The sequence below is a fragment of the Mchenga conophoros genome, linkage group LG12 (genome assembly GCF_057382185.1).
Source record: "Mchenga conophoros isolate Kocher_MC1m ecotype Shallow Benthic linkage group LG12, M_conophoros_male_GT1.1, whole genome shotgun sequence".
Lineage (NCBI taxonomy): Eukaryota > Metazoa > Chordata > Actinopteri > Cichliformes > Cichlidae > Mchenga > Mchenga conophoros.
In genome coordinates, this window is record NC_140537.1 from 22,356,940 (window position 1) to 22,381,110 (window position 24,171).

Here is a 24,171-nt window from a genome sequence, read left to right on the forward strand (position 1 = left end):
ATAACAAGTAGTCTGCTGGTTGGATCATAGATCTGCATTAAGGGATCAGAGTGGGACTGGAAGTAATTCATAGATGATGCTAAGCTTTAAGTGTCTGGTCTCAGGAAGTTTGTAAAAAAAAACAACAACAACAAAAAAAGCATAAAAAGCTTTTTTTTAATGAAATATTGTACAATAAAATCCATAACAACTATAGCTTATTAAAAAATAAACACAGTCTAGACTCCAACACCAGTAGATGAGGAAGTGTTAAACTAAATAACTTACTTAAACTTACATACAAGGGAGTTAGAAGTAATGAAATCCTCTGGCCTCTCAAAGAGATTTGTTTTGATCTGAAGTCGGTTGATCCCAGTTAGCAACACTTTGTGATCAAAAAAGACGGGAAGTCAGACGAAGGTGACACGGCTTCCTGGTCTTGGTCGTAACTCCTGGTCTTTTAAACTCCTTTAAAACAATAAAAAACAATTCGTTTTGGAAGCAGTGATGTTGCCTATGGATACTTGACAATAAAGCTTGAACAAAATTTACAGTTCCAGAAAGTTAAAAACAAAATGCCACTGTAAATACTTCAGCATATTACAGCTAACAGCAGTCCAACAACACACTTTAAATATATCTTTCACATCTATCAAAAAAGTCATATTTTGTATATTTATAACCAGCACTGACTGACAATAGCTTTTCAATTATTCTTAATTGTGTACTTGGCTCTTTACTACAATGCTCAACCCAGTAAAAGTACCACACTTTCCACTTCTTGAAGGTTTTCGAAGTGTCTGCTGATTGATGGGACACGGTCTTTGCAATACCAATATGGATATGATTATTCATATTCATATAAGGTTGACAGATACAAATAACAGCATTGTGCAGTGTAACAATAAGTCTATACTCTCTGTGATTGCTGCAACCCTTGATCTGTTTGGATTTAATTTATAGTGCAGAAGTTGTTTTGTTCTCTTTGATTAGATTAACTACAGCAATGACTTGCCCACATTTAAGAGACCAATAACTTTTACACAGTCAAAGGCTTTAACTTTAACTGCCAGGGTGTCAACATTTAAATCCTTAACATGTTCTCTTTTTTCATTTAAAAACTACTTAAAGGTTGAAAGCAGTTGGCTTGTTTTAATGGTGTGCACCACAAACGAATACAAGTATGAATAGAAAATGCATGGCACCACCGTTTTCCTGTAGATGCACCAGTATTCTAGAGTAAGGCTATATTGCTGAAGCTGTTTTGCTATGCTATTGGGATATCATTTGAATCCTGAATCCTGAGCTTTGTGTTTTTGAATGCGGTGTAAGCAGGATCAATGCCATTCAAAAACAAGCATTTACTCTCTGAGTGCCACTGATTTGTTTTCTGGCAAAATGCTGTGAGGAAAGAAACAATGCATGAAGGCCTCTATTCAAAGGCAACCACATCATCAGTTGTGAGGCAAAACAAAAAATTGTGGAAAGAATAAAAATGACATTTGCAATTTTTTGACTGGTTAGATTAAGCCGTCTTTAATACTTTTTAACGAAATAAAAATCTGCGAATCATAGAACTTTTTTTTTTTATTGGCACTTCTTAGCAGGCTGTGTCAAAGCTTTTTGGTTCGGTTATAAAATTCCTCACAGTGTGGATTCTGCAATCAAGCTGGACCACCTACTGATCCATGCTAGGGGAGTACATTCAGATCTGAGAGTAGATGCAGATGGTGACAAACTGGCATCATCTTGCATGAAAGAGCTGGATCTGTCAAATGGTTGAGGTGTGATGGAAAACATTGTTTGGCTATGATTCCATTGTGTCTTCTAATGAGATTTCAAAAACTTCCAAGCACAAACAGAATCCCTTTTTTGCTTCGTCTTCTTGTTTCTTTTGATAAAGGAAACCAAAGGAACAAGATCAAGCCTTTGGTGGTACTGATGTTACTAAGGAGTTGATTTGTATATCAAAACTGCCAATTTGGCTGATCCTTGAAGTATTCCTTAAGCTGAAATGGTTTTTTTTTTAATTTCTCAAAGATTTTGCAGCTTGGTAAATGCACTTTAGTTAGTATGTATCATTTTTCCACTACAACTGAGCACTCAAAGCACCACAAGCCTCATTTATCCATTCACACACATTCAATTCCCACTTAGTAGGAAAACATGCTCTGCCTGCACAACCACCCAAATATGTAATGATGATATCAAAATACATGAGGAAAATATACACATATATAAACATGCAAGCTCATATTCCCAGATCCACTGGGAAATTGATGCTTTCTGCGCCACTTGTTTTGTGGGGCGTTTAAAGTCTTTGTTCTCAGCTTTGAAGCAACCACTGTAAATGACTTTGAGATTTAAAATGTGTTTGTGGAGTTAATCAGTGTATCAGCCCTCATTTAAGCCTAAACAACACTCACTATCTATACACAAACGTTTAAGTAAAGTAGTAATCAAATCCAGCACGGACTACCAACATTGTAGCTTCTCGCAAACAAAACTGGCATCTCCCATTGTTCCATTAGTAATTGCAGTATGGGCAATTTAATTTCAGTCTGAATTATATACGGCTAAAGATATTGGAAACAAAATTCCTAAGCACAAAATATTTTTGTGTAGTAGCTGGCACATTGTTCATAGAGGAAATCTGTGATCTTGTCCGTGTCCTTGGTAGCTTCCCCATTCTATTCAGCTGTGAAGAAGGATTTTCTTATTTTTATTTATTCTTATTTCTTTATTTTTTGCTTTCACAATTTGTTACTTTAAGAAAGTCCATGAATACTGTGTGTACACATGAGCCTGAAATAAAATTCACACACCAATGAATGTCCAGTTAGATTACACACTAAAGGGATGTTTATACATGTTCATTTGTACATTAATGAAATCAGCAGCAGTTACCTACACTGCTACGCACGTGCATTCCTGTGTGTTCATGCTACACATATATGGTCAATTATTCCTAGTATTACTGCTGGTCAAAAACTTGGATAAAGCAGTAAATAATCAATTTGGACATACAACTCAATAATATCTATCTAAATTCCTTCTGCGTCATCTTCATCAACGTGTAGATGTGTCGTAATCCAGCAGAAGCCAAGTGTAGGGCACAGAGATAATATTTAAAAAAAGAATTACAAAAGTGCACATAACCGCCAAACAAAGTAGTTAAAAAAAATCAGGCACAAGAAGCGCGCCACGAGAACACAGGGGATGTAAGCACTGTCTGGCAAAGGCAAGGGGGAACGTAGGATTAGATATAGCTTGCTAGGATTGGGTTGTACTTCTCTTTGCCTTCAGAACTGCCTTGAGGCTTCATGGCATAGATTCAACAACATTCTGCAAACATTGCTCAGAGATTTTAGTCCATATTGACGTATTGATAGCATCACACAGTTGCTGCAGATTTGTTGGCTGCACATCCATGATGCGACTCTTCTGTTCTTCCACATCCCAAAGGTGCTCTATTGGATAAAGATCCGATGACTGTAGGGACTGTTTAAGTATAGTGAGCTTATTGTCATGTTCAAAAAGAACAGTTTGAGATGGTCTGAGTTTTGTGACATGGGACACTATCCTGCTGGAAGCAGCCATCAGAAGATGGGTACACTGTGTTTATAAAGGCATGAGCATGGACACCAACAATATTCAGGTAGACTGTGGTGCTTAAATGATGCTTGGTTAGGGGCACACAGTGTTCTAAGAAAATATCCCCTACATCATTACACCACCACTATCAGCCTGAACTGATGGCAGGCAGAATGCATCTATGCTGCCATGTTGTTTGTGCCAAATTCAGCAGCCTTGCCATCCTACTCTGACATTTGGCATCAACAAGGCATTATCACCCAGAGAACTGCTGCTCACTGGATATTTACTTTTCTAGACCATTATCTATAAACCCTAGACATGGTTGTGTAGGGAAACCCCAGCAGATCAGCAGTTTCTGAAACACTCAGACCGAACTGTGTACTTTGAATCATGCCACGTTCAAAGTCACTTCGTCACTTCTCTTTCCTATTCTGATGCTCGGTTTGAGCTTCAACATTTGAAAAATGCCACGAAAAAGCAAAACGAATAAGTGGACCATGACCCGATGCGTAGACTATAAAGTCTAAAAAAGTCTAAACAAAAGACATGCATTAACATTACTACACAAACTTTGCCTTTTCTTTCTTTCCTGTCTTTTCCAGCATTACTTTCTTTCCCATTTAATAATAAAACATTTTTTCCTTCTTAGCGCTCTCTTTCTTTCATATACAAGCCTGCTTTCAAAGTGGATCGACCCTTTGATTTCCTCTTGCTGAGCTGGAAGACTTGTATTGGCCATCGTGTTTAATTACAACAAAAGAAATAAGATGCATTGGGCTCATGTCACAGCATGATGAAGATGAAAAGAACATGACTTTCAATCAGGAAATGAACATCGCATTGGCTTTCTCGCCGTGCTTTGTTCAGTAATGACTCTTCTTTGAGATTGCGGCCATGTAAACAAACATAACTACAAACAGCAGCATTTACATGATAAATGTGTTATACACCGTTTACTGCCTATGAGGTCACATGCCGAATGGGATTTTCAATTTCATTTATTGTAGCCACAGTATCTGGTATTTTGGGACTCTGTGCTTTGGTGTGTTTGTGTGAGACAGGAAACAATTCAATTTGATGACTGATGCACTGTCTGTGTATCTAACCATCTGTCTGTCTGGAAGGACTTCTTCATTCACTTTTGTAAATTCCTACGGTGATGTTGCACCCAGTGTTTGGGGCACACAGAGCCATCTAGGCGATGAGACTGTCAGTACGCATCACCAAGCAACCTGCCAAAAAACAACTGAAATCAAAAGCGATCCGAAATGTCTGATATTACGGTCACTGTGTTTTGCTAGTGACAGTTGGAGAATACACATAAGCAATTTCTCAATCTAATTTTCTCTTTATCCAAATAACACAAAACATAAATCCTCCTGCAAACACTCACATCTAGGTGTGCCACCTGCACTCCTCCTTTCCCTTGCCGCTCTTCTCTAATCCACTTGAATGTAGCTGGATATTAGATTAGAAAGTTATAGATGTGATTATTCATCCCTGGGCGCAGCCATCTATTCGCTGATTAAAACATGAACTGGGGGCCATTATGTAACTGCTTAAAGAGATTATACAGAGTCACCCTCATGGGGGCTTGCTCTCAATTGTAACATACAATTGAAACAGCACAGGCTACGGCACTCATGAGAGCATGTTTGCTATACCTCTATAGCTATAGAGATGAAGTGCAAGAGTCGCACGGAGCTTATTGCAATTTTAAGTTTTTTCAAGGAATTGAGTTTCTCCTCCAGTGTCTTCAATTAATGAGGTAGAAACTGTCAAGCAGTTGCCATGGGTTGGTTTATGGAAAAGGATTTTTATAAAAGACACCCCCTTGTTTTCTGTAGCCTATTATATTATGACAGAAAACAAGTGAACACCATGCTCTACCCGGGAAAAACTAGACTGGTTGAAAGATGAAAGTCCACAGTCAATATTACCACTCAAACTGAAATGTTCACAAGCTGCATGCTGGCTGTTGGCTGCTCATCACGAAACCTTTGCACCTGGTGAAAAGAGAAGAACCTCAAATTTTATTTTTCTAAATCCCAACCATCACTTTCTGTTTACACATTTACCATGAATACAAATTTACCATAAACCTTCATGCAAACACTCTCACGCACACGATATGTAAACCGGCACAGAGGATCAAAGATTGGGCTCTTATTCTGCATGTATATGGAGTAAAAACTTTTGCATGCTACTTCATGCTCATTAATAGCATGAAGCATGAAGTGAGCTCAAAGAATTGTCAATTTCCTAAATTTTCAAAAGACCAAGACAGAGATAAAGAATCTCATCACCTCTACCCCAATTCAAATGTCAGGAAAGTTTTGGGGGAGGGATTTTGAATGTTAAGCCACAAGATGTTTGTGAAGGTTCTCAGTCATCCAGGTCATCGTAGTCAAAGGAGCTTGCAAAGAAAAGCGTCTGGACTTCTTTAAGTTGCTTGAAGACGTTTCACCTCTCATCCGAGAAGCTTCTTCAGTTCTAAGGTCAAATGGCAGAGAGTCCCAGATTTAAACCCAGTGGGAGTTTCCCCCCACAGAGGGACAAAAGGACCCCCTGATGATCCTCTAATCACATGAGCCAAGGTGTGAAAACGGGTGTGGGTCCCAATCAGCCAGGGTTTCGGGTGAGCTCATTGTGAAATCTGGCCCCACCTTATCATGCGATTTCCAGAGGTCAGATGGTCCTCCTTCGAGGATGCCAATGTTCACATTTTGGACAGAGAGGACAGATGGTTTCAAAGAGGAGTGAAAGAAGCCATCTATGTCCACTGTGAGCGACCATCTTTGAACAGAGGCGGTGGTTTACGACACCAACTGTCTGCAGTCAATCCAGTTTTGAGTTCCCTCCCCAGACGCCTTAACGTACACTCACATCCTGGGCCATCTGACCTCTGGAAATCGCATGATAAGGTGGGGCCAGATTTCACAATGAGCTCACCCGAAACCCTGGCTGATTGGGACCCACACCCGTTTTCACACCTTGGCTCATGTGATTAGAGGATCATCAGGGGGTCCTTTTCTCCCTCTGTGGGGGGATATTCCCACTGGGTTTAAATCTGGGACTCTCCGCCATTTGACCTCAGAACTGAAAAAGCTTCTCAGATGAGAGGTGAAACGTCTTCAAGCAACTTAAAGAAGTCCAGACGCTTTTCTTTGCAAGCTCCATTAAGCCACAAGACGACCAATCACTTTCACTCTACATGAAACTGCAGCCAGTAGCTCGCAATGGAGACTAGAAACCACCTACTATGAAAAAGTAACACTGACTAAACACCAGTAGCATTTGTTGATTGTTTTCTCTGTGCACAAATATAAAGACCTCAAGTTGTTGTTTTACAGGGACCATTTTGTAGTCTTCTTTAGTTGCCAGGCAACCTTTATAGGGACAACAAGACACTAAGGAGTTACTGCATTTGGCCAGATATGAGTCTTATCAATCTGTTCATCTAACTCTCAGCAGCAAAAGCAATTAAGTAGCCGCTAAAAGGGGAACCTTTCTTCTTTAAGAACCATGAAAAAATATAGACTGAAAATGCCTGGTACTAATTAGAAAGTCGCACATATCAGTATACAACACTAAAAGCAGTACTGATGTTAAAAACAGATTGTTTTTTAAGGCTCTACGTGGTAAAGCACCTTTCTTTGAGCCTCTTCTCTGGATTATCAAGATATCATCTCCAGTCTTCCTCAGCGGTGTCTCCCGCTCTCATTATCGGAGCCGCTTTGATGCTGTGGGTTACAGGCGCAGGCAACCAATGGGAAATGTCTTCAACTTTCTAGACACAGTGTCGTTAGTTCAGTAATGATGAAAAACATGAATATAGTGATGTTGGATTGTCTTTGATGATCCTCTCATTCAAAGAAAAAAAAAAAGAGACAGGGACAATGCGACAAAGTCCTGTAGGAGCTACAGATTTAGGCCCTGAGGCTGACAGGGCGTGCACGCACACACACACACACACACACACACACACACATGCATGCACACATACAGTCTTAATTCTTACATCTTAAGTGGAAGAGTTATTCACAAAGTGAAATAACAGTCACAAAATTTAGTACAAGCAGCAATCTGGGACATTTGTTATATCAGTTGCATCTAATTAAGTTAAAAGTAAAAGTGGCTGCAACAAATTAAATCAGGTTTTTCATTTAAAAAAACTGAAACCTTCAGTATGGTCCAAATATTCACAGCCTGTAAGACAAGCTGACATGATTGAGCCTTGTTTAAATCAAACACGGTTGTTGCTGCGCCCCCTATTGGAGAAATACTAACTGCAAATTATAATTATTATTATTTGTTTGTGCTTCCTGAAAATGGGGTCCTGAGTCAATTTATCTTGTCTGTGACAGACTAAAACTTAAAATCAGAAATCCATATGAGTTTGAGAAAACCTCATCTCAATAGGATTATATTTGTTTTTTGTTTTTTTTGGAAAGTATGGGGAAAAAAGAGGGCTGTATCAATTCTTAAACTTTGTCGTTAAAGCCAAAATGATTAAATATCCAGTATGGGCAAGGCTGACATCACAATGCTTTCAACTTGACTTGAAGGAATCCAATAATACCTCTTTTTTTAAAAACAAAAACCACTTGGATTTATGGTACACGCACCTTCATCTTCACGCAGTGGTGGCACTAGAGGGGCAGAAATGTGGTCAAAAGAATGAGGGAAATCAAAACATATACTGCTGGTGGCCTCCATGTTTTCATGAATAAATCTGAGAGAACGTAGCTCCAAAGGAAATTTTGAGGAAGAGGCAAATGTTACCAGATTTACTGAGATGCTGCCAAAACTGCTGTAATACTCTCCTTACACATTTAAGCCACTGGCAGACTATGAGTATACAAAATATGAATGTGTTGTACGGCCACATGGAACTGTGAGAATCCCTTTCCCATTGACTGTTGCTGGGGTAAGTCCCGATCCATATCTAAGTGTGCCATATGTTTCTTGGGTAACTTATTGCTTTCCCATTCCCAATAAAGTGGCAGAATAAAAAGGCTTTTACAGGTCCCTGTGGGTAGCAGCTACTTCCACTGGTAGTCACTGAGCTGCAGGGCTGCTGTGGTGACAAATGGCACCAAGCGCATATTTTACTATTGCCATTTACAATGCATGATCCAGGCTGTGCTGCTCAAATGACTGCACAGCAACACTGTCGAGAGTTATGGTAGCTGTAAGTGTGTGTGTGTGTGTGTGCGTGCTGGAAACACACATACTGATATGTGTGTAGAGTTTATTTTGAGTCTGTTAGTGACTTAAGCATTTTTCCTCCTTATTATTCAGCTACTTTAAGGTGACACTGGTTACATATAGTGCTTAAAGATGCACATGATACCTGGTTGTACTTTTGACAAAATGGAATAAGAATCTAGATGTAGCCTTGTAAAAAGTTTTGACACTTAAGTCCGCAAATGTAGAACTATTAAAGGATTGCAGTGCAAAATTCAAGTGGTTATTGCTACTGCATAATTTTATTTGAAAGTTCATTATTCTCTAGCACATCTATGGGAAGTGGCACTGAAGGAGTTCTCCTTTTAAGGTGAACGGTCTCTCATTTTGCTTTTAATAAAATCTTACATTCAGGCATTCATTTTTGAATAAATTCCTGTGCTCGTCTCTATGGCAAGTGATCACTTATTTCTAGTAGTCTGCTTTAAGATGATGCACATCACGAAGAAGTGGATGTCCAGTAGTTCAAAGAGCAACTGAGTCCGAGGGTCACAACAACACTTGGATTTATGGTACACGCACCTGGCACTAGAGGGGCAGAAATGTGGTCAAAAGAATGAGGGAAAAGCGAACAGTCACAGGCACAATCAGTTATTCCTTGCGAATATCAAATAATCCATCTATTCTGTTTAACCCAATAGCAATAAAAGAAGCTGTTGTTGAATTATACCTCTCACTGATATGTCTTCATGCAGGTCCAACGGACGTGGCCGTCAGGGGGCAGGCATTAGTCGGTAAACTAAGCTCTCGAGAAACCCTATCCTTGCTTTGCTCCACACTGAGAGATTTTGAAGGCGCACAAACTCGTACACGTGCAATCATTAGATGGTCAATAAAAAAATCCAAGAAAGTAAAGAAAAAAGTTAAACTACTCCCTCTCTCCTAAATTTTAGCATCTAGGAGGAAATACAAGGTTCTTTAAAGTCTGTTCACTGTCTTTAGAGTGAAAGAACGCACCTGCCACGAGCACAACGCTGTTCAGACGTGTCATTAAAAGTGAAACGCGTGAGCTGAGATTTTATCTGCATTTCGTATTTTCGTGTGTACGTTCACGAAAGACAGGGAAAGGGAAGCAAAGAAGAGAAGAGAGGGAGAAACATGGTCTCGCATGGTAGCCAGAGGGCGGTGGCATTTCTCTCTGCGTAAACAGAGACGGTGGAGAAGGAGAGAACGCACGGAGAGAGCTTAGTGGCAAGGCAGCAGTGCCGCTGACACGAGTGAAGGGAGCCCGTGGCTGTTTCCACCTCTGCTATCACAGCTCGCCCCGCGCCTTTTGAGACGGACTTAGACATCGGGACTAGAAGTTACACACCAGCCGCTTTGGTCTTGGACACGTCTGATCAACCAGCAGATCCTGTTGTGGAGGACGTGTTGGGGGGTGGGTTCTCGTTTCACCCACCGTGGACGGAGGAGTTTATGTGTATTACGCGTTGCCTGTAATGGGTAAAAGTGGACAGAGAAGTGGAATAGTACTCGGGAGCTCCAGCCTGGTGAGAATGAGCGCCACGCCGAGGATCCTGATTGTCCTGGTGCTAATACACGCAGGAGTCGCTCAAGGTAAGGCGTGAGAGCGCGTCTTCTGTCAAGCGCTTTAATTACACCTTGCACGTTTGAAAGTGATGGGCCTTCTCCTTCACTGCCGAGGTGCGTTTAAGTGGTATGGGCGGCATGTCAATTAGTAGACCCAGAGAAGTATCCCCTCAACAAGGAGATATACTTTTTTTTGGCCATATTTCCATTTAAATTGACTTAGAGTAGAAGACTAGCTTAGTATATGGTCAGCATCTTAATGTGTAAACTGTGTATGCGCATTTTCTTGGCCGCTTGAAGTGTGCTGAAAAGCAGCTAAACTCACAGCCCACTTTTTTTTCTTCCCAGGGAAATACGACTAATAGGCTAATTAATCCGGGAAGACCGAAAACGATAGCCTGCTGTGTAGAAAAACGACTTAAAATTAGACTTAATACACAGAGAAACGTGCACTTGACCCACTATTGAGAACCAGATAAATAGGAATATAATTGCAAAACTCGCGAGCAGTATCGTGGGACCTCGCGGGCAGAACAGAATATTGCGGGGATTTTCTGCCAGTTCTGTTTCAGTTCTGAGCGGACAAATGAACTATGCGCAGATGCAGTTACATTAATGTGAAAACACCGTGAAGGGCAGGCAGGGCTGGAGAATCTCTGATTGGGCGACTAGTGCATTAATTGCGCAGTACTTCGTTAAAATTAACGAAGGTCCATTGCTCCGATTGAAAGACCGATCAGAAGTCACGAACACTGCGCCGCCAGAAGGTTAAAGGCAATTACAGTCTTATGGATCTCATAACGCAAACGGAAGGAGGCAGAAGGAATGGGCTGAAAGTGAGGACTGTAATACAGCCCAGCAGGATTAAGCAGAATCCAAAGATAGCGCAAACACATAATGTAAAGATGTTTCGGTGCTGAGTATTAGAGCCGTTACTTACTATACGCCCTAGTGAAGCATAACGGGGATATTAAAGTGATATTTCTGAAGAGTGAGAAGCAACCACCCACTATGGCCGGTGTTTGTGGGGAATGTCGCGGGTCATACACTGCAAGCAGCCCAACTTTTAACCGGATGCTCTCCTGGATAGGATTTTTTTTTTTTTAAATTTATCATGAACCATGTGGGATTCGTGAAAATGCTGAAACCAGACGCATCTTTCCAGCTTTCACATTCTTATTGACCTTCTCAGGGAGAACTTGTGCCCTGTTAATGTTCCTCCAAAAGAATTAATGCCCAGCCCCGGTGCTGTTTTACGACACAGCTTTATTCACCACCACCTTTTTAAAAGCTGACCTTCTTAAAGCCACTCTTGCTCGATGTTTGTCTTCTATTTAGCTATGACCCTATAGTTTCTTATAAAGAATTCACGCAAAGCTTCAGCCTCTGCCATAAAACTAATAATTCCACTTGAAAAACTTCTAGAGTATTCCCTAGAGTAACTGTCATATGCTACACAAGGATGTAGTGCATACATTAGTATTGACATTACAGATTAGCCTCAGGTTTTTGTGCCGAATCTGGGTAGTAATTGGACATGATGTTGCTGCCACCTTTCTCTCATTGCCCTGGGGAACAGCTTTTCAGTAACTGCCGCTAACATTCATTATAACCGTTCTCCATTGGTTTACTGTTAAATCGATACATTTCAATTTAGGGGACACGATTTGAGCAGGGTTTCACCAACCTTTGATAAATTGCACATCGGTGCCAATACGCGGCTCAATTTAACTTTCATTGTAAAATCTGATAATTGGAAGCTTAAACTGTTGATGCGTTTTAAGGGAGAAGAAACTTGTATATTTTCACAGTCCTGAAAAGTGTCGTTTTTCTCGCATTCTGCCCTCATTTAAAAGAAAAAAAATCTTTTGAATCCTCTGCTTCTCCTCTTCCGCATCCATTTGGCGTAGCTGTTATGTGTGTGTTTTTTCTGTCACTGTTCACAACCAACTTGGCTCGTGTCTCTGAAGTCGTTTCCTTGTGTGAGAGGAGTCACTTCATTAGCTGTTCTATTGAATGGGGTAAAACACACAAACACAACTTAACTGAAGGGGGGGTCTTTGTGTACCTAGCTGATCCTGTCTGTGGATCAGTGGGAGAGAACCTCCTTCAAATCCCAAACATCGTTCCGTGTACATGGAACACGAAAATACATCCAGTTGTTCTAACCAGATTATTCTTCCGTCCATTGCAGCTCATGCATCATTGAATGTCTTAGGGCCAGCTGTTGGCCTCTAGTTTGTACTCCACAGTGGAATATGTGGTTTTTGGCGAGTTTAATAGCAGAGTTTGTTTTTGAAGTCATGACTAACGATGTTCAGGATGATGGTGTTTGTGGGAATGATGCTGCTGGCGCTGCTTTTGATTCAAATCTGATCGTAATGAATCACAAAGGTTTCTCAAATAGAGGGAAGCTGTTTTGTTTTGTTTTTTCTTTTTTTAAATCCATTTTGAGTACACTTATTTCACACAAAGGGTTCAAGCCAAGTTATTTTACTTCACATTTAGTTCTCCCTTAAGCTTTTAATTATGAACCTTTGATTTATTCATTCATTTTTTAGCTCTCAGTCATTTAATCTGGCCTGCAGACGTCTCTCCTAGCTGTGCAGCACGGTAGAAAGTGTATTGGGCTGTGGAGAAGTCTCTCATACACAAAGGCGCTTGTGCACACACTGACATGTGCACATACAGTACAATCAGAGGAGAGTGTTAGTTGAAATCCTCTCATGCCAGCTTGAGTGCAAGTAGTTGTGCCTTTTAAAGCCATTAGCTAAGCCCCCTTACATTTTGATCTGGAATGAATGGATGTCAAGATTGCTGCACAAAGTCTCAGAAGTCCACTTTTAAAAAAAACCCACGATGACTCAGGTGCTGTGTAGCTAGGTTCTACAATTCAACTTTTCGTGCATTTGTGTGGCAGCTTGTTGTGTTACAGCTTACACGTTTCTTTAAACTGAACATTCAGATCTATTTCAGGATGCTTTCTCACTTCGTTTAAAGCTGTGCTCTATAGCTACAGAGAACTGTTGGTGTGTAGTTGCATATGTATGTGAATGTGTTGGTACAGAACTGTAAAGTTGGGCTTACACGACTCCTGTGAGCTGTGTGCATTCATAAACTTGGCAGGTTGGGGACGGTTTCAGAGAACTCCTGTGGAGTGTGTGTGTGTTTGCGCGTTTGTGCGAACTTGGCACTGTCATAGAGTTCCGAGCTCATGTGGCGTTTCATTGCATGTGTGTGTGCACATTCGGCATTATAATATTGCCAGGGCTCCCATGCTGTCTCCCATTATGCTATGTCCCTGTCCTATGGTGTAGTGCCGCCATCCAGGGTTCAGTGCTTGTAGGGGGGCAGCTGGGAATTATTGGAACTAAATAGGCCACTTTGATTGGCTGTGCAATTGGTTGAGCAGATTCTGCGTGGTAAATATGATGGCGTTTCTGCATCAGAGGGTGTGAGAGAGAGATGGAGGGAGATAAAGTGAGAAAGCGAAAGGATGAATGGATGAGGAAGGGAGATCTCTCTGGGTGGTTTGTACTAGCTTTGATCACTCCACTAGGACTGGACAAGCTCACTGACTGTCACACTTACTGCCATATGCAGACACACACACACACACACACACACACACACACACACACACACACACACACACACACACACACACACACACAGAGAAAGATTTTTTTTTCAGTCAGACAGTGCAGCATTCTATTTGCTTTCTGTGTGTGTTGTGTGTGTGAGCATACTCTATGTGCATGGCTTGTGTGCGCGGACAGGCGTTCATGGGAGTGTGTGAAAGGAAGTCTTTGACTGTGTCTGGGGTTGTTTTGTATCGAAGACCCTCCTGCTGCTAGCAGTAGCCTAGTGATGGCAGATTTCCCTTGCTCTCTCTGCCTTTTTCTTTAAAAAAAAAATTAAAAAAAATCTTATCCTTGCTTACTCATCCGTGTGTTTCATAGACTCTCTCTTTAAGTGTGACCAGTGATGAGACTTTTTTTTTTTTTTACCACCCACCTTTTCTCTATCTCTATCCTTTCAGTCAGTGTCTTCTGTTAGTTGCTGAATGGGTTTTCCTCACCTTTTTTTCCCTGCTTGCCTGTGGGCCATGGCTGCTCATCTATTCACTGAGTACATTTTATGTTGCACTGTGAAAATGCCGTCCACCTTCAGTACATCAACACATAGCAATTACAGCTCAACCTATTTCGAGAATCAAGAGCCCGAACTCGAGTTGTTTGTGTAGCAGCAGAGAACTTTGCAGGCGTGTTTTTCTTTGAGGAAAGAAGACAAGAAATCCTTCTTTCTGAAGAAGTGCGGTTTTCAAAAGGCTGTGTCGACAAACTGCGTCACGCCAGACACCACTTGCACCATTTAGTATCTTACTCTCCGCAGGGGAAAACCCAGGATGGAACATAAGAATGCATCCCTGTGTGTGCGCGCTTGTGTTCTGCTGTGTGCATTTGTGTCTCTGTGAACGTGCATGTTTACTAGAGAGAGAGAGAGCCTGAGCTAGAGAAAAGACGAAAAAGAGAAAGCAAAATATTCTGAAACCGATTCCCAGCGTCTCCCGCTGTTAGGCCTAATTCCTTCTAGAGTTTCATGTAAAGACCTGGAATTATGAATTTTTCATGGTCTGAGAAACCTAAGGCCTCATTTGGTGCTCTCATTTCCAGGCTTTTTGTTTTTGTTAGCTGCGTCTGTGCCCGTGTGCGTGTCTCTGTGTGTAGGGTGGTTGTACTGAGAAAACGCCGTTTGTTCTCAATCAATGGCCTACTATATAGTTCCCGTTGGTCCCATGGAATCCTGCACTCAGGAAAATGATAACCCTGTTTGACTGTTTTATCTTTAAAATTTGTTAATTATGCTCCACCAGCAAGGGAAAAAATGCATTCAGAAACGGTATGAAAATTAGCTGCACATGGGCAGATCGGGTTGAGTTGTAAAAAAACAACAAAAAAGCGAATGACCTTTTGTAAAGAAACATCCAATAGAATTTGTTTTCTAAGGCTAAAAAAAGGTCATTTGTGATTAAGTTGCTGCTTATGAAACTCTGCATTTCTGATCCCAGTAGTAAACAGTTGGACTTGGTGAATCCCTGCCACTCAGTGCCGGGCCACAGATTTTTGTGCTGTTGTCCATGTCTCGGCTCTTCCCTCTTGTCATATGTCCCCATTTCTCCTATTCTCTGTCCTGTTTTTCTTCTTTCCCATCTGCTACCTCTGACATGCTGTTTGCCTTGTAAATCTTTGTCATTTTTTATTATTTTGTTCCCCTGCTGCTGCCGTCTCTCACCACTCAGCGTCTTTCTCTACTTAGATTTACGCTGTTTAATTAGAGTGTAGCCAAAACACTGGACATATTGTTGTGCTTCCGAACGGGGCCCACAAGCAGCAGGACATTTTGTATTTTTTGTGTGTGTGTGGTCACAGAAACTCATCTATCTGGCAGAGAGAGGGAGAGAGAGTTTGCCTACACATTGAGACACACACACACACACACACACACACACACACACACACACACACACACACACACACACACACACACAAACGCCTTCTCCTACGGGTCCAGTACAGATAAATGGAATTGAAAGGAAGGAACGAGACAGGTAGAGAAATGGAGCTCCACACTATGCCAGCTGCTCTTCATTGAAATCTCACCCTGAATCTCTTTGTTTTAAGGCCTTGCCTGTGTCTGCAGCCGCCAGCCGAGGCTTTTCATGGTCTATATATTCTTTTTATTTGATACTGTAAAACCTCCAGTAAATAGCACGGGTTGGTTTATTTGCTTCAGAAACAACAAGCAGCAAGCTTCACTTATTGGAGACAAGCGATTATAGGACACCTTTGTTTCATCTTCCTGTGGGGGGGCTGGACCCAACAACTTCTGCCTCTTCAACTTAATCCCTCGCCCCCTCCCGTGTCTGTCTTTGACACTTTGTTTGGATTCATGCCAAAGCTACAGTCTGCGCCGTCTCCAGATTTTATTTTTTGCTTGCTTGGTGCACATATTAAAGACAGGCTGCACATTTAAAATGTGTGTATCTTATTATTATTATTATTTTGAACAATATCACAGATGTTTGCAGCGCTTAAACTTTTGTGTGGCTGCATTACACAAGTGTCCCTCCTTCAAACAGGCGAATATGAGGCGAGACACTTCCACATATGTGTTGCTCTCTTTTGGAAGAACAGTTTCTCGAGGGCAGACACACGACCAGCAGATGGATGTTGGGTGTTTTGGCCGAGTGGCGTGTTTGTGTGTTGGAGCAAGAGTGTCTTATTTGTGTTGCCATGAATATGTAATTAAGCTGCCATTGAGAAAAGACGACATGCCGCGACAGGGGGTCCACGAGGCTGGGTCCCGGGTCTTTTTTGTCTCTGCTGAAAGCTTGTTATGAGCTTTGTCCTATACTGAGAGTGTGAGAGTGAGGGAGCAGAGAAGAAAGGACAAACATAGGGAAACACAGGGAAATGGAGACACGATGAAAGAGAGTGTGTTGGATTAGAGAAGGGAAGTGAAAGAACAGCATAAGAAGGTGTTCTCTTTCTTTCTTTCTTTCTTTTCTTTTTTGAGAATTTGACATTCATGCTCCTTTTTGACGGGAAACAAAGCTGCACTGTAAAAGTCCATTCAACTCTTGGTCGAGAGCGGAGAGGGAGATGGGGGGAGGAGAACAGGGAGCGAGTGAGCAGGCTGAGTAGTGTTTGGAAGCTGCCTGAAGGATTAGTCTCTCTCGTCTTCCTATCTTTCGCCACTACATTCTCTCTTCTCCCTTTTTGTTGCTCTCTCTCCTTCTTTCTTGCTCTCCTTCTCCCTGTCTTCTGAAAGTTTTCCTCTCTCCCTTGCTCCCTCAGTCCACCCCTTCCCCAACAGTAACTCTTTTCTTTTCCCCACTCTCCCTCTTTCTTTGCCAAAACTGCCTGGTAATCTAGTGGTCCATCTAAAGGAATATCCAAAAAACCTGAAACCATAATTACTATAATCGCCACTGCAAATTTTTACCTCCTAGGCTTACGCTTGCATTTTGCACATATCCGTGTACACAAACAAACGCGCATAGAAGCCTTTCTTGAAAGCGTACATTGTAATTCAGTAGGATGCAGTGAAAAAAAGAAAAAAGGATTTAGTGTGTGTTGTAAAACCCCCCCAAAAACCATTGCTCGGCCATTGCTCGCTATAGATATGATGTAATTCACTGTGTTATTCCCCTTGTAGGCTTATGAAAAACAAATACATAACACACATGCACAGATAATAATGTGCACAAATGACAGCAGCTTATTCTGTTAGCATTTATTGCAGTAGGTAGAAACTTGTACACACACAAATATACTCTGTACACTAGACACCCATATGGTACTGCAAGGCCATTGACTCATTTTGGCTCCACACCAATGTAATAACAGACGTGGTATATTTTACTCTGCGGGTGACAAGATTACGTGTAAGCAGTTTACTTTGATTCATTTGAACACAGCATTCTAAGTGGCTAATGAATATGGGCAGTACTTCGCTGACAAGGCACGTTTTCTGTGTCCGGCGAGTGTGTTTGTGTGCGCGTGCAGATGAAATATCACATTGTTATATTCCAGAATTATCCATGCACACAGCATTTTTTTTCCCACCAACACCTCCCCCAGAGGAACACAGGTAGGAAGGTACTTGTAGGTGGAGAGTGGAGACAAAGGAGAGAGAATAATGACTTTACATTGTGGAAAAAAAAGAAAGTCTTGCTTTGTGAAATCTTTTGTTCATCAGGGAAAAAGGTGATCATAGAAGAGTGAGACGGGCTAGGGATCGAGGGGGGTGGCGATAGAAGGGATCACCTTTCTGACAGTTCTCTGAGAGAAACGTAATTTGATTTAACAAAACACTAAAAGTTGAAGGTCACTCTATGAAGTCTGCGTTACTTGGCTTGTTTTGAGGTTATGACTGGAGCGGCAGCTGCCACTTGGGGCTGTAGCCAATGTGGAAATAAAGTCTAGTGCCAAAATATACTGAAACATTCAAGTCTGATGACAAATATCCTAGAACAGCGCGTTGCACTTTAGCTGTTTTTAAAGTAACACAAAGAAAGGCCTTATGTCTCATATGAATAGTTTGGAAAGCCTAACTCACAGCTGAGGCCGTTAAAGATGAACAAAAATAGCCTCATTTGTTCTACAGTGTATTAGGTCATTTGTATTTAATCAAATATGGAGTCAGTTGACTTTTTTGTTTGTTTGTTTGTTTGTTTATAGGTAAATTTGTGTAGTTATGAAAATTATTTAATAAAGGATAAAAGCTTTGATGTCTTTCACGTGACTGTTGATTGACAGCTGTCAGTTGCATCTCCTCATGGCTCCTAGACTAACCACATCTTGGACTTGGAGCTTCTGAATTGGAGACATGTATTCGTGCAGTGTTTAAAAAGTTAATGTTTTCACTTGATTATACAAGACTACCAGTTACCATGTAGTTAAAGTACCCTATTCACCAGTCTATTTGTAGATTGTCACTGATTAATGTTTCTAGTGAGCTAATGTTTGATTTGGTCTGAGGAAGATGGGAGTCTGAAAAGCAACAACCCTTGGTTGTTCCTGGCTCCAAACAGAAAAGGCAGCACTGATTTGTATCAAAATTAGCTGCAGTTTAGACCAGTCAGTCATTCACTAGCTTTATGTGCAGGCTAAAGATATCAGAAATTAAGATGTAACCTACTCAGGTAGTCTAAAGAACATCTAGAGCAGGAAAATTAGAGCAAGATCAAGCAACGTCTCAGATAATGAGGCAAAATGTAACTGAAAGTTATGCTAAAGTAAGGCAACACTTCAAAGGACATAAGTGGGTGGTTTACAGTGCTGGTCTAAAATATTCCATCTTTGTGTGCCTTTTATTTCGCAATGTTAAAACTGAACAGCTAACAGTCAAACAAAATTCTGTTACCCTGCAACAGTAAATATAGTTTTTTGTTAACCAGTCTGCAATGGAACCAGCAAAGGACACACGGGTACAGGCGTGCTAGTCAAAAAGTGGCTTTTATTTTACTTTAAAAATAGATTAAAAATATATCAAAAGTTAAAAACCCAACAAAAAAAGCTACTTTAAGAAATAGGTGGGCCTGTGAAGGAAGGCATTCAAACACAACACTACTCAAAAATACTTCTGACAAATCACGACTCTAGCTTAGCAAACTCACCTTTCCGAATGAAGAGTAGGATTTTAAATTTGTTGACTTTATCAAAGTTATTTCTGTTTATTTTTTCACTTTTACTTATCGCACCAATAGCCTTTATGCTTAAAAAGCTTAAAAAAGATTCAAGGGTCAACCGTTTGCTGCCAGCCATTGAGTCAGCAGCTGGCGGAGATAATCAGATATTACTTTTTAGGAAAGGCTCTTTCCAAAGAGGCTTAAAATTAAGTGGGGTGCTGATGAGGTCAATGGGTGACGGCTTTAGTTGTTTTGAATGACTGAGAGATTAAAGATGGTGTCTCGTACAGTGTCTCAGCAACCTCAGTTGGTTTTTATTGTGGGTCCTTCACATCGTGACTCAGCAGTGCAGCTATAAAAGTAAAGACCTACTGACTTGCTTTTTGCTGTTGTTTATAGCACATTTCAGCAATGCTTTGTTTTCATTGATTTCTTCCCACACAGGCTTTGAGTGTATGTGTTCATGCATGTGTGTATGTGTCATAACTTGATGCTTGTCTACTTGTTTTTTTTAAACTCTCAGGCTTGCTGGGGTCCATTACAAGATTTAGTGATTTTTATTAACAACACAACAATCCTCTCCTTGGGTTGACCTTGAAATGTCTCATTCTCTCAATTTTATGCCCACACCCTGTGCTTAATATCGTATGCACTTTACTTGATGGCATTTCATAATTTTATCCTCACGTATTTCTGTAGTTCTATGATACAATTTCTGAAAAATACCCTTAAGACACACATTGTGCTGTCACTTACTGTCTTGAAATTTCAGTTCTAATATGAGGACACAAAACTGGCAACTCAAAGTGATGATATAACACAATTCTGGTCCTGACTAAATATTAATATTTAACTAATTTTGACAGGCTTTTTGGAGATACTGCACTGTATATTTCTGAAACTGGACAACATTTAAAAAGTCAGTGTTTTATTGTTTTAGTCAAAGATTCAGTGTTTTATTTTTTAATTGTCATTTTAGATGCTTAAAAATAATCAAAACATACGTTTTAATTAAAGGTGGGGAACATTTGGTCATGAAACAGTGCAGTGTCGCATCATTATCTGTGATCTGCGTCAAGTAGGATGAACACTGGGGCTCTCTGCCGTCATCTGACAGCTGATGTAATCTAGATGTAATTGTACACGGTCGCAGCCACCTACGCATGCTTTAGTTGAGAAAAGCTAAAATAGCTCCGCATGGAAAAAAGTCAAAAACAAATTGAACATCAGTCAATTATTTCAGTATTAAATAACACTGACGTTTACTATAGAAAGTTGCCTTTCTATAGTAAATAACTCAGTCTGAACTCTAGTTCTTCAGAACTACTTTTAACCACAAATCTATAAAAGAAATCGAATAAAAAAGTTTGTGGATTTAATGAATGACTACTGATTAATCATAAAAGGATCCAACAGCCACGATAAAGGTTTCTATTAAAATTAAAAGTATTGTTTTGAGCTGCACATCTTTTCAGTAGGCTCTTGATTTTATAATTGCTATCTTTTTTCCTTTTTCACCACTTACCAGCTCCAGTTCTTTGCTTTTATATTTGGACATTTTAGGTCAAGGAGCTGTTTATTTTTCATGCGTGGCAGATTGTTACTGTGGCTTTAGAGTCTTCATGAAGTTTGGGGGGGGCCCACACAGTCTTTGTTTCATTCTGAGCTTGCAACAAAGGCACAGATTAGCTCTCTTTTCACAGTGATAGTAGAATGGACTCTTTGGAGAACTGGCTCATATGAGCAGAAGCCACGATTTTATGAAGACTATTAAAAGGCCACAATGCGAGACAGGTGTTTCAAATCAAAGACTGCGATCCAACAAATTTGATTTGAGATAGTCCCATCCAGTCACCTCAGGCATATTTCTGCTTTTTCTTTTTTCTTTGCTCTTTTTCTTTTTCGGTTGCCATCATCATCTCATCCCCGAGGCACAGCTGGTGTAGTTGTGCAGTAACGGTTTTTCCGAACACAAACTGGCTCAGTGTCCAATGACATGTGGCTAAATCAGAGCGCCAATAATAGGAGAAAGACACAGACACAGTACACTAAGGGACAAGTGTCTCTACCCTGTTCAACACTAGCATACAAGGGGGTGTGAATGCAGGGCAGCCAACACACACACACACACACTCACAGGCTCTGAACGGTTAATTTGGCAGTTAAAGTAGGAGCGTGGATAGAAACTGTGTCTCCATATGCAGTAGCAGTTGTGCTTCTGGCAGTTTTTTTACTTCCCATCACTGTCTTGGACCATGTCTGATATTTTGGCAGTTGGAGTTTGAGGAAGGCGGGAAAAGCCACCTGTACAGTTGTAACAATTCATTATATCCCCATTATCCTCACAAAATGCTCATCTCTCAGCCTAATCATCTTTGTACCAAATTGGTTGTAACTCAATGAGTTGGCTGGGGATGTATTTGGAAAACGATTTAATGTTTTGCATTTTTGTTCTCAGAATATGGCTATGCATTTTAAAAGCGCTCTTTTCTGAGTTATTGCATTAATTGCACAGTAAAAACCAAAACACGGGAGCACACATGATTATATGATGCCACAATTATTGTTGTTTCTATGTGCATCTTTTTTTTTTTTCAAGTTTTGCTGTTTTATTGCCATCAGTTACACCATCATCGCCTGCTGTTGAAATATACTGTGCATTATGGTATGTTCTGTAATCTATATATGTTGCATTTGTGCCAAAAGCGTGCATATGGGTTACTTTATCTGAGTGCATGAATGAATGTGAGGCTTATGTCATAGTGTCACAGCAGGGTTATTTCACCACATGAAAAGAACCTCCTTTTTCCTCAGCGCTCTCGTGTGTCCGTGCGTGTTCTTCTTTTACGTTGTCTTGCATCTGTCACTTCCTCACCCTCTCTCATCTTTCTCCTCTTTGGTCTGAGCCTTTTCCCTCCTCTCCTTTCTTTCTTCCTTCCTTCCTTCCTTCCTTCCTTCTTTTCTTCCTTCCTTCCTAGGGGAAGAGGAGATTTAAACTTTGAACAAAAGGCAGAAGAAGGAAAACTTTGTGGAAACATTTGAAGTGTTTTTCCCCCTTCTCTGTTCTGAGAAATGTCATCCACACCCAAGGAACAGTTTCAAAAGAAGCAGAAAGTAGCTGACTAAAGCCAGACAATGCCCACGGCTCCCTCTAGCTCATCCAAATCCTTGTATTGTAACTGTAGTTATTTATGTTGCTTCCTCCTCTGGGTCCCTCCAGGGTTTTGGTTTATCTCCGCTCAGTGCTGAGGTCTTGTCAGAAAATGAGGACAGGGCTGCCGTTTTGGCCTCAGGTCAACTTGCAACTCGCGAAAGTTTAATTTTAGTTTGGAAATGAACTGAAACTTGCAGCTAATGACAAACTTGCCTGTTCTGAGTTGACATTTTCTTTTTCTGACTTTGTGCTGCTACCTGCAGTATTTTACAGAACTGGCTCACTAGGTTGAACAGGAAGCAGTACATGGTACAGCTCAACAGGCAGAAAGTCTTCACCTGCACTTCACAAAACACAGAACCCACAGTAGGCAGTTATGTATGTGATTATGAATAAAATGATGCTCATTTAAGTTTAATTTTCTTTAAGCAAGCACACTAGTGACTGAGGACACAGACCTTTGAGGTTTTAGATTTTTTTTGCTGTGATATTTGCCATTCAATTCTCAGCTGACAGACATTTCTGTTCCAGGATTAAAGGGGATGAGATGTACCCGCCTTCCCAAAAATAGTTTCTTCCTCATGATGCTCTGCTACCATTTAGCCCTTTTAAGGTTTTAGTTCTAACGCTTTTTGTGTTCAAGAGGGGGTGTGTGTCTGATGAATTATTTAATGAGCACAGAGTTAAGATCACAAAATGCTGCTGAGTTTCAGACAGACTGGTGCCGTCAGGGTTTTGCAGACTATGTAGTGACCTGAGCATCAGAGAACTAGAGTTAGAATAACCTGATGCCCTAAATTAGGCCTTATTAGAGCGTGTTATATGAAATGATGTTAAGTTTCTCATGCTGTCATGCAGACATTTCCCACTTAATTAAGATAGAGCAATAGCATCAGAAGCATTAACGAGCCAACATTTATTGTTCTGAAAAAACTCCAAACTTTAACAGTGTCTGGCTGAGGTCAGCACTCTAAACCTTAGACTCTCTAATCTGTGGAAATAAACAGGTTATATTCAGCCTTTGTAGACCAAATGTTGTAACCATTTTGCCTATAGATAATCAATCAAGGCAGATTTACCATCTCCCCTTTGTCGAATCTTTTAGAATACGTTAACGCACACATGCACAAGCACACATCTCCACATTTGCGAAGACTGCTTAAGTGGACGTTTAATCATCAAAGACCTTTTCCTGTCGCTGATCCATTGAGTGGATTAAACACACACACACATCGTTCCTCGGTGTTATAAAACACACACTCTGTTGCGTGGTAGGGTATTGATTCTCAGTGTTGTTCTTGTGCTGTTGGTTAAACAAGACAGTAATAATTGAGCAACACTGTTTAGTCTGCTTATTGAACTGTGACGCGCTGACATTGATTGTTGTTTTCTACTTTAGGAATGCATTTGTGTCTCTGAGTGTTTGTATATGTGATTGTGACTTTGTGACACGTGTAGCTGTGGA

At 40.7% G+C, this 24,171-nt stretch overlaps 1 protein-coding gene across 2 annotated transcripts in view; it reads left to right on the top strand.

Moving 5' to 3' along the window:
* The first annotated feature begins 9,960 nt into the window (after positions 1-9,960).
* Positions 9,961-24,171, top strand: part of unc5ca (unc-5 netrin receptor Ca) — a 185,852-nt gene continuing 171,641 nt past the window's right edge. For both annotated transcript variants that reach the window (XM_085294557.1, XM_085294558.1), the window contains exon 1: positions 9,961-10,383. In XM_085294557.1, coding sequence (XP_085150683.1) covers positions 10,266-10,383 — 118 coding nt within the window. In that variant the 5' untranslated portion in view covers positions 9,961-10,265. The remainder of the gene's footprint in view (positions 10,384-24,171) is intronic.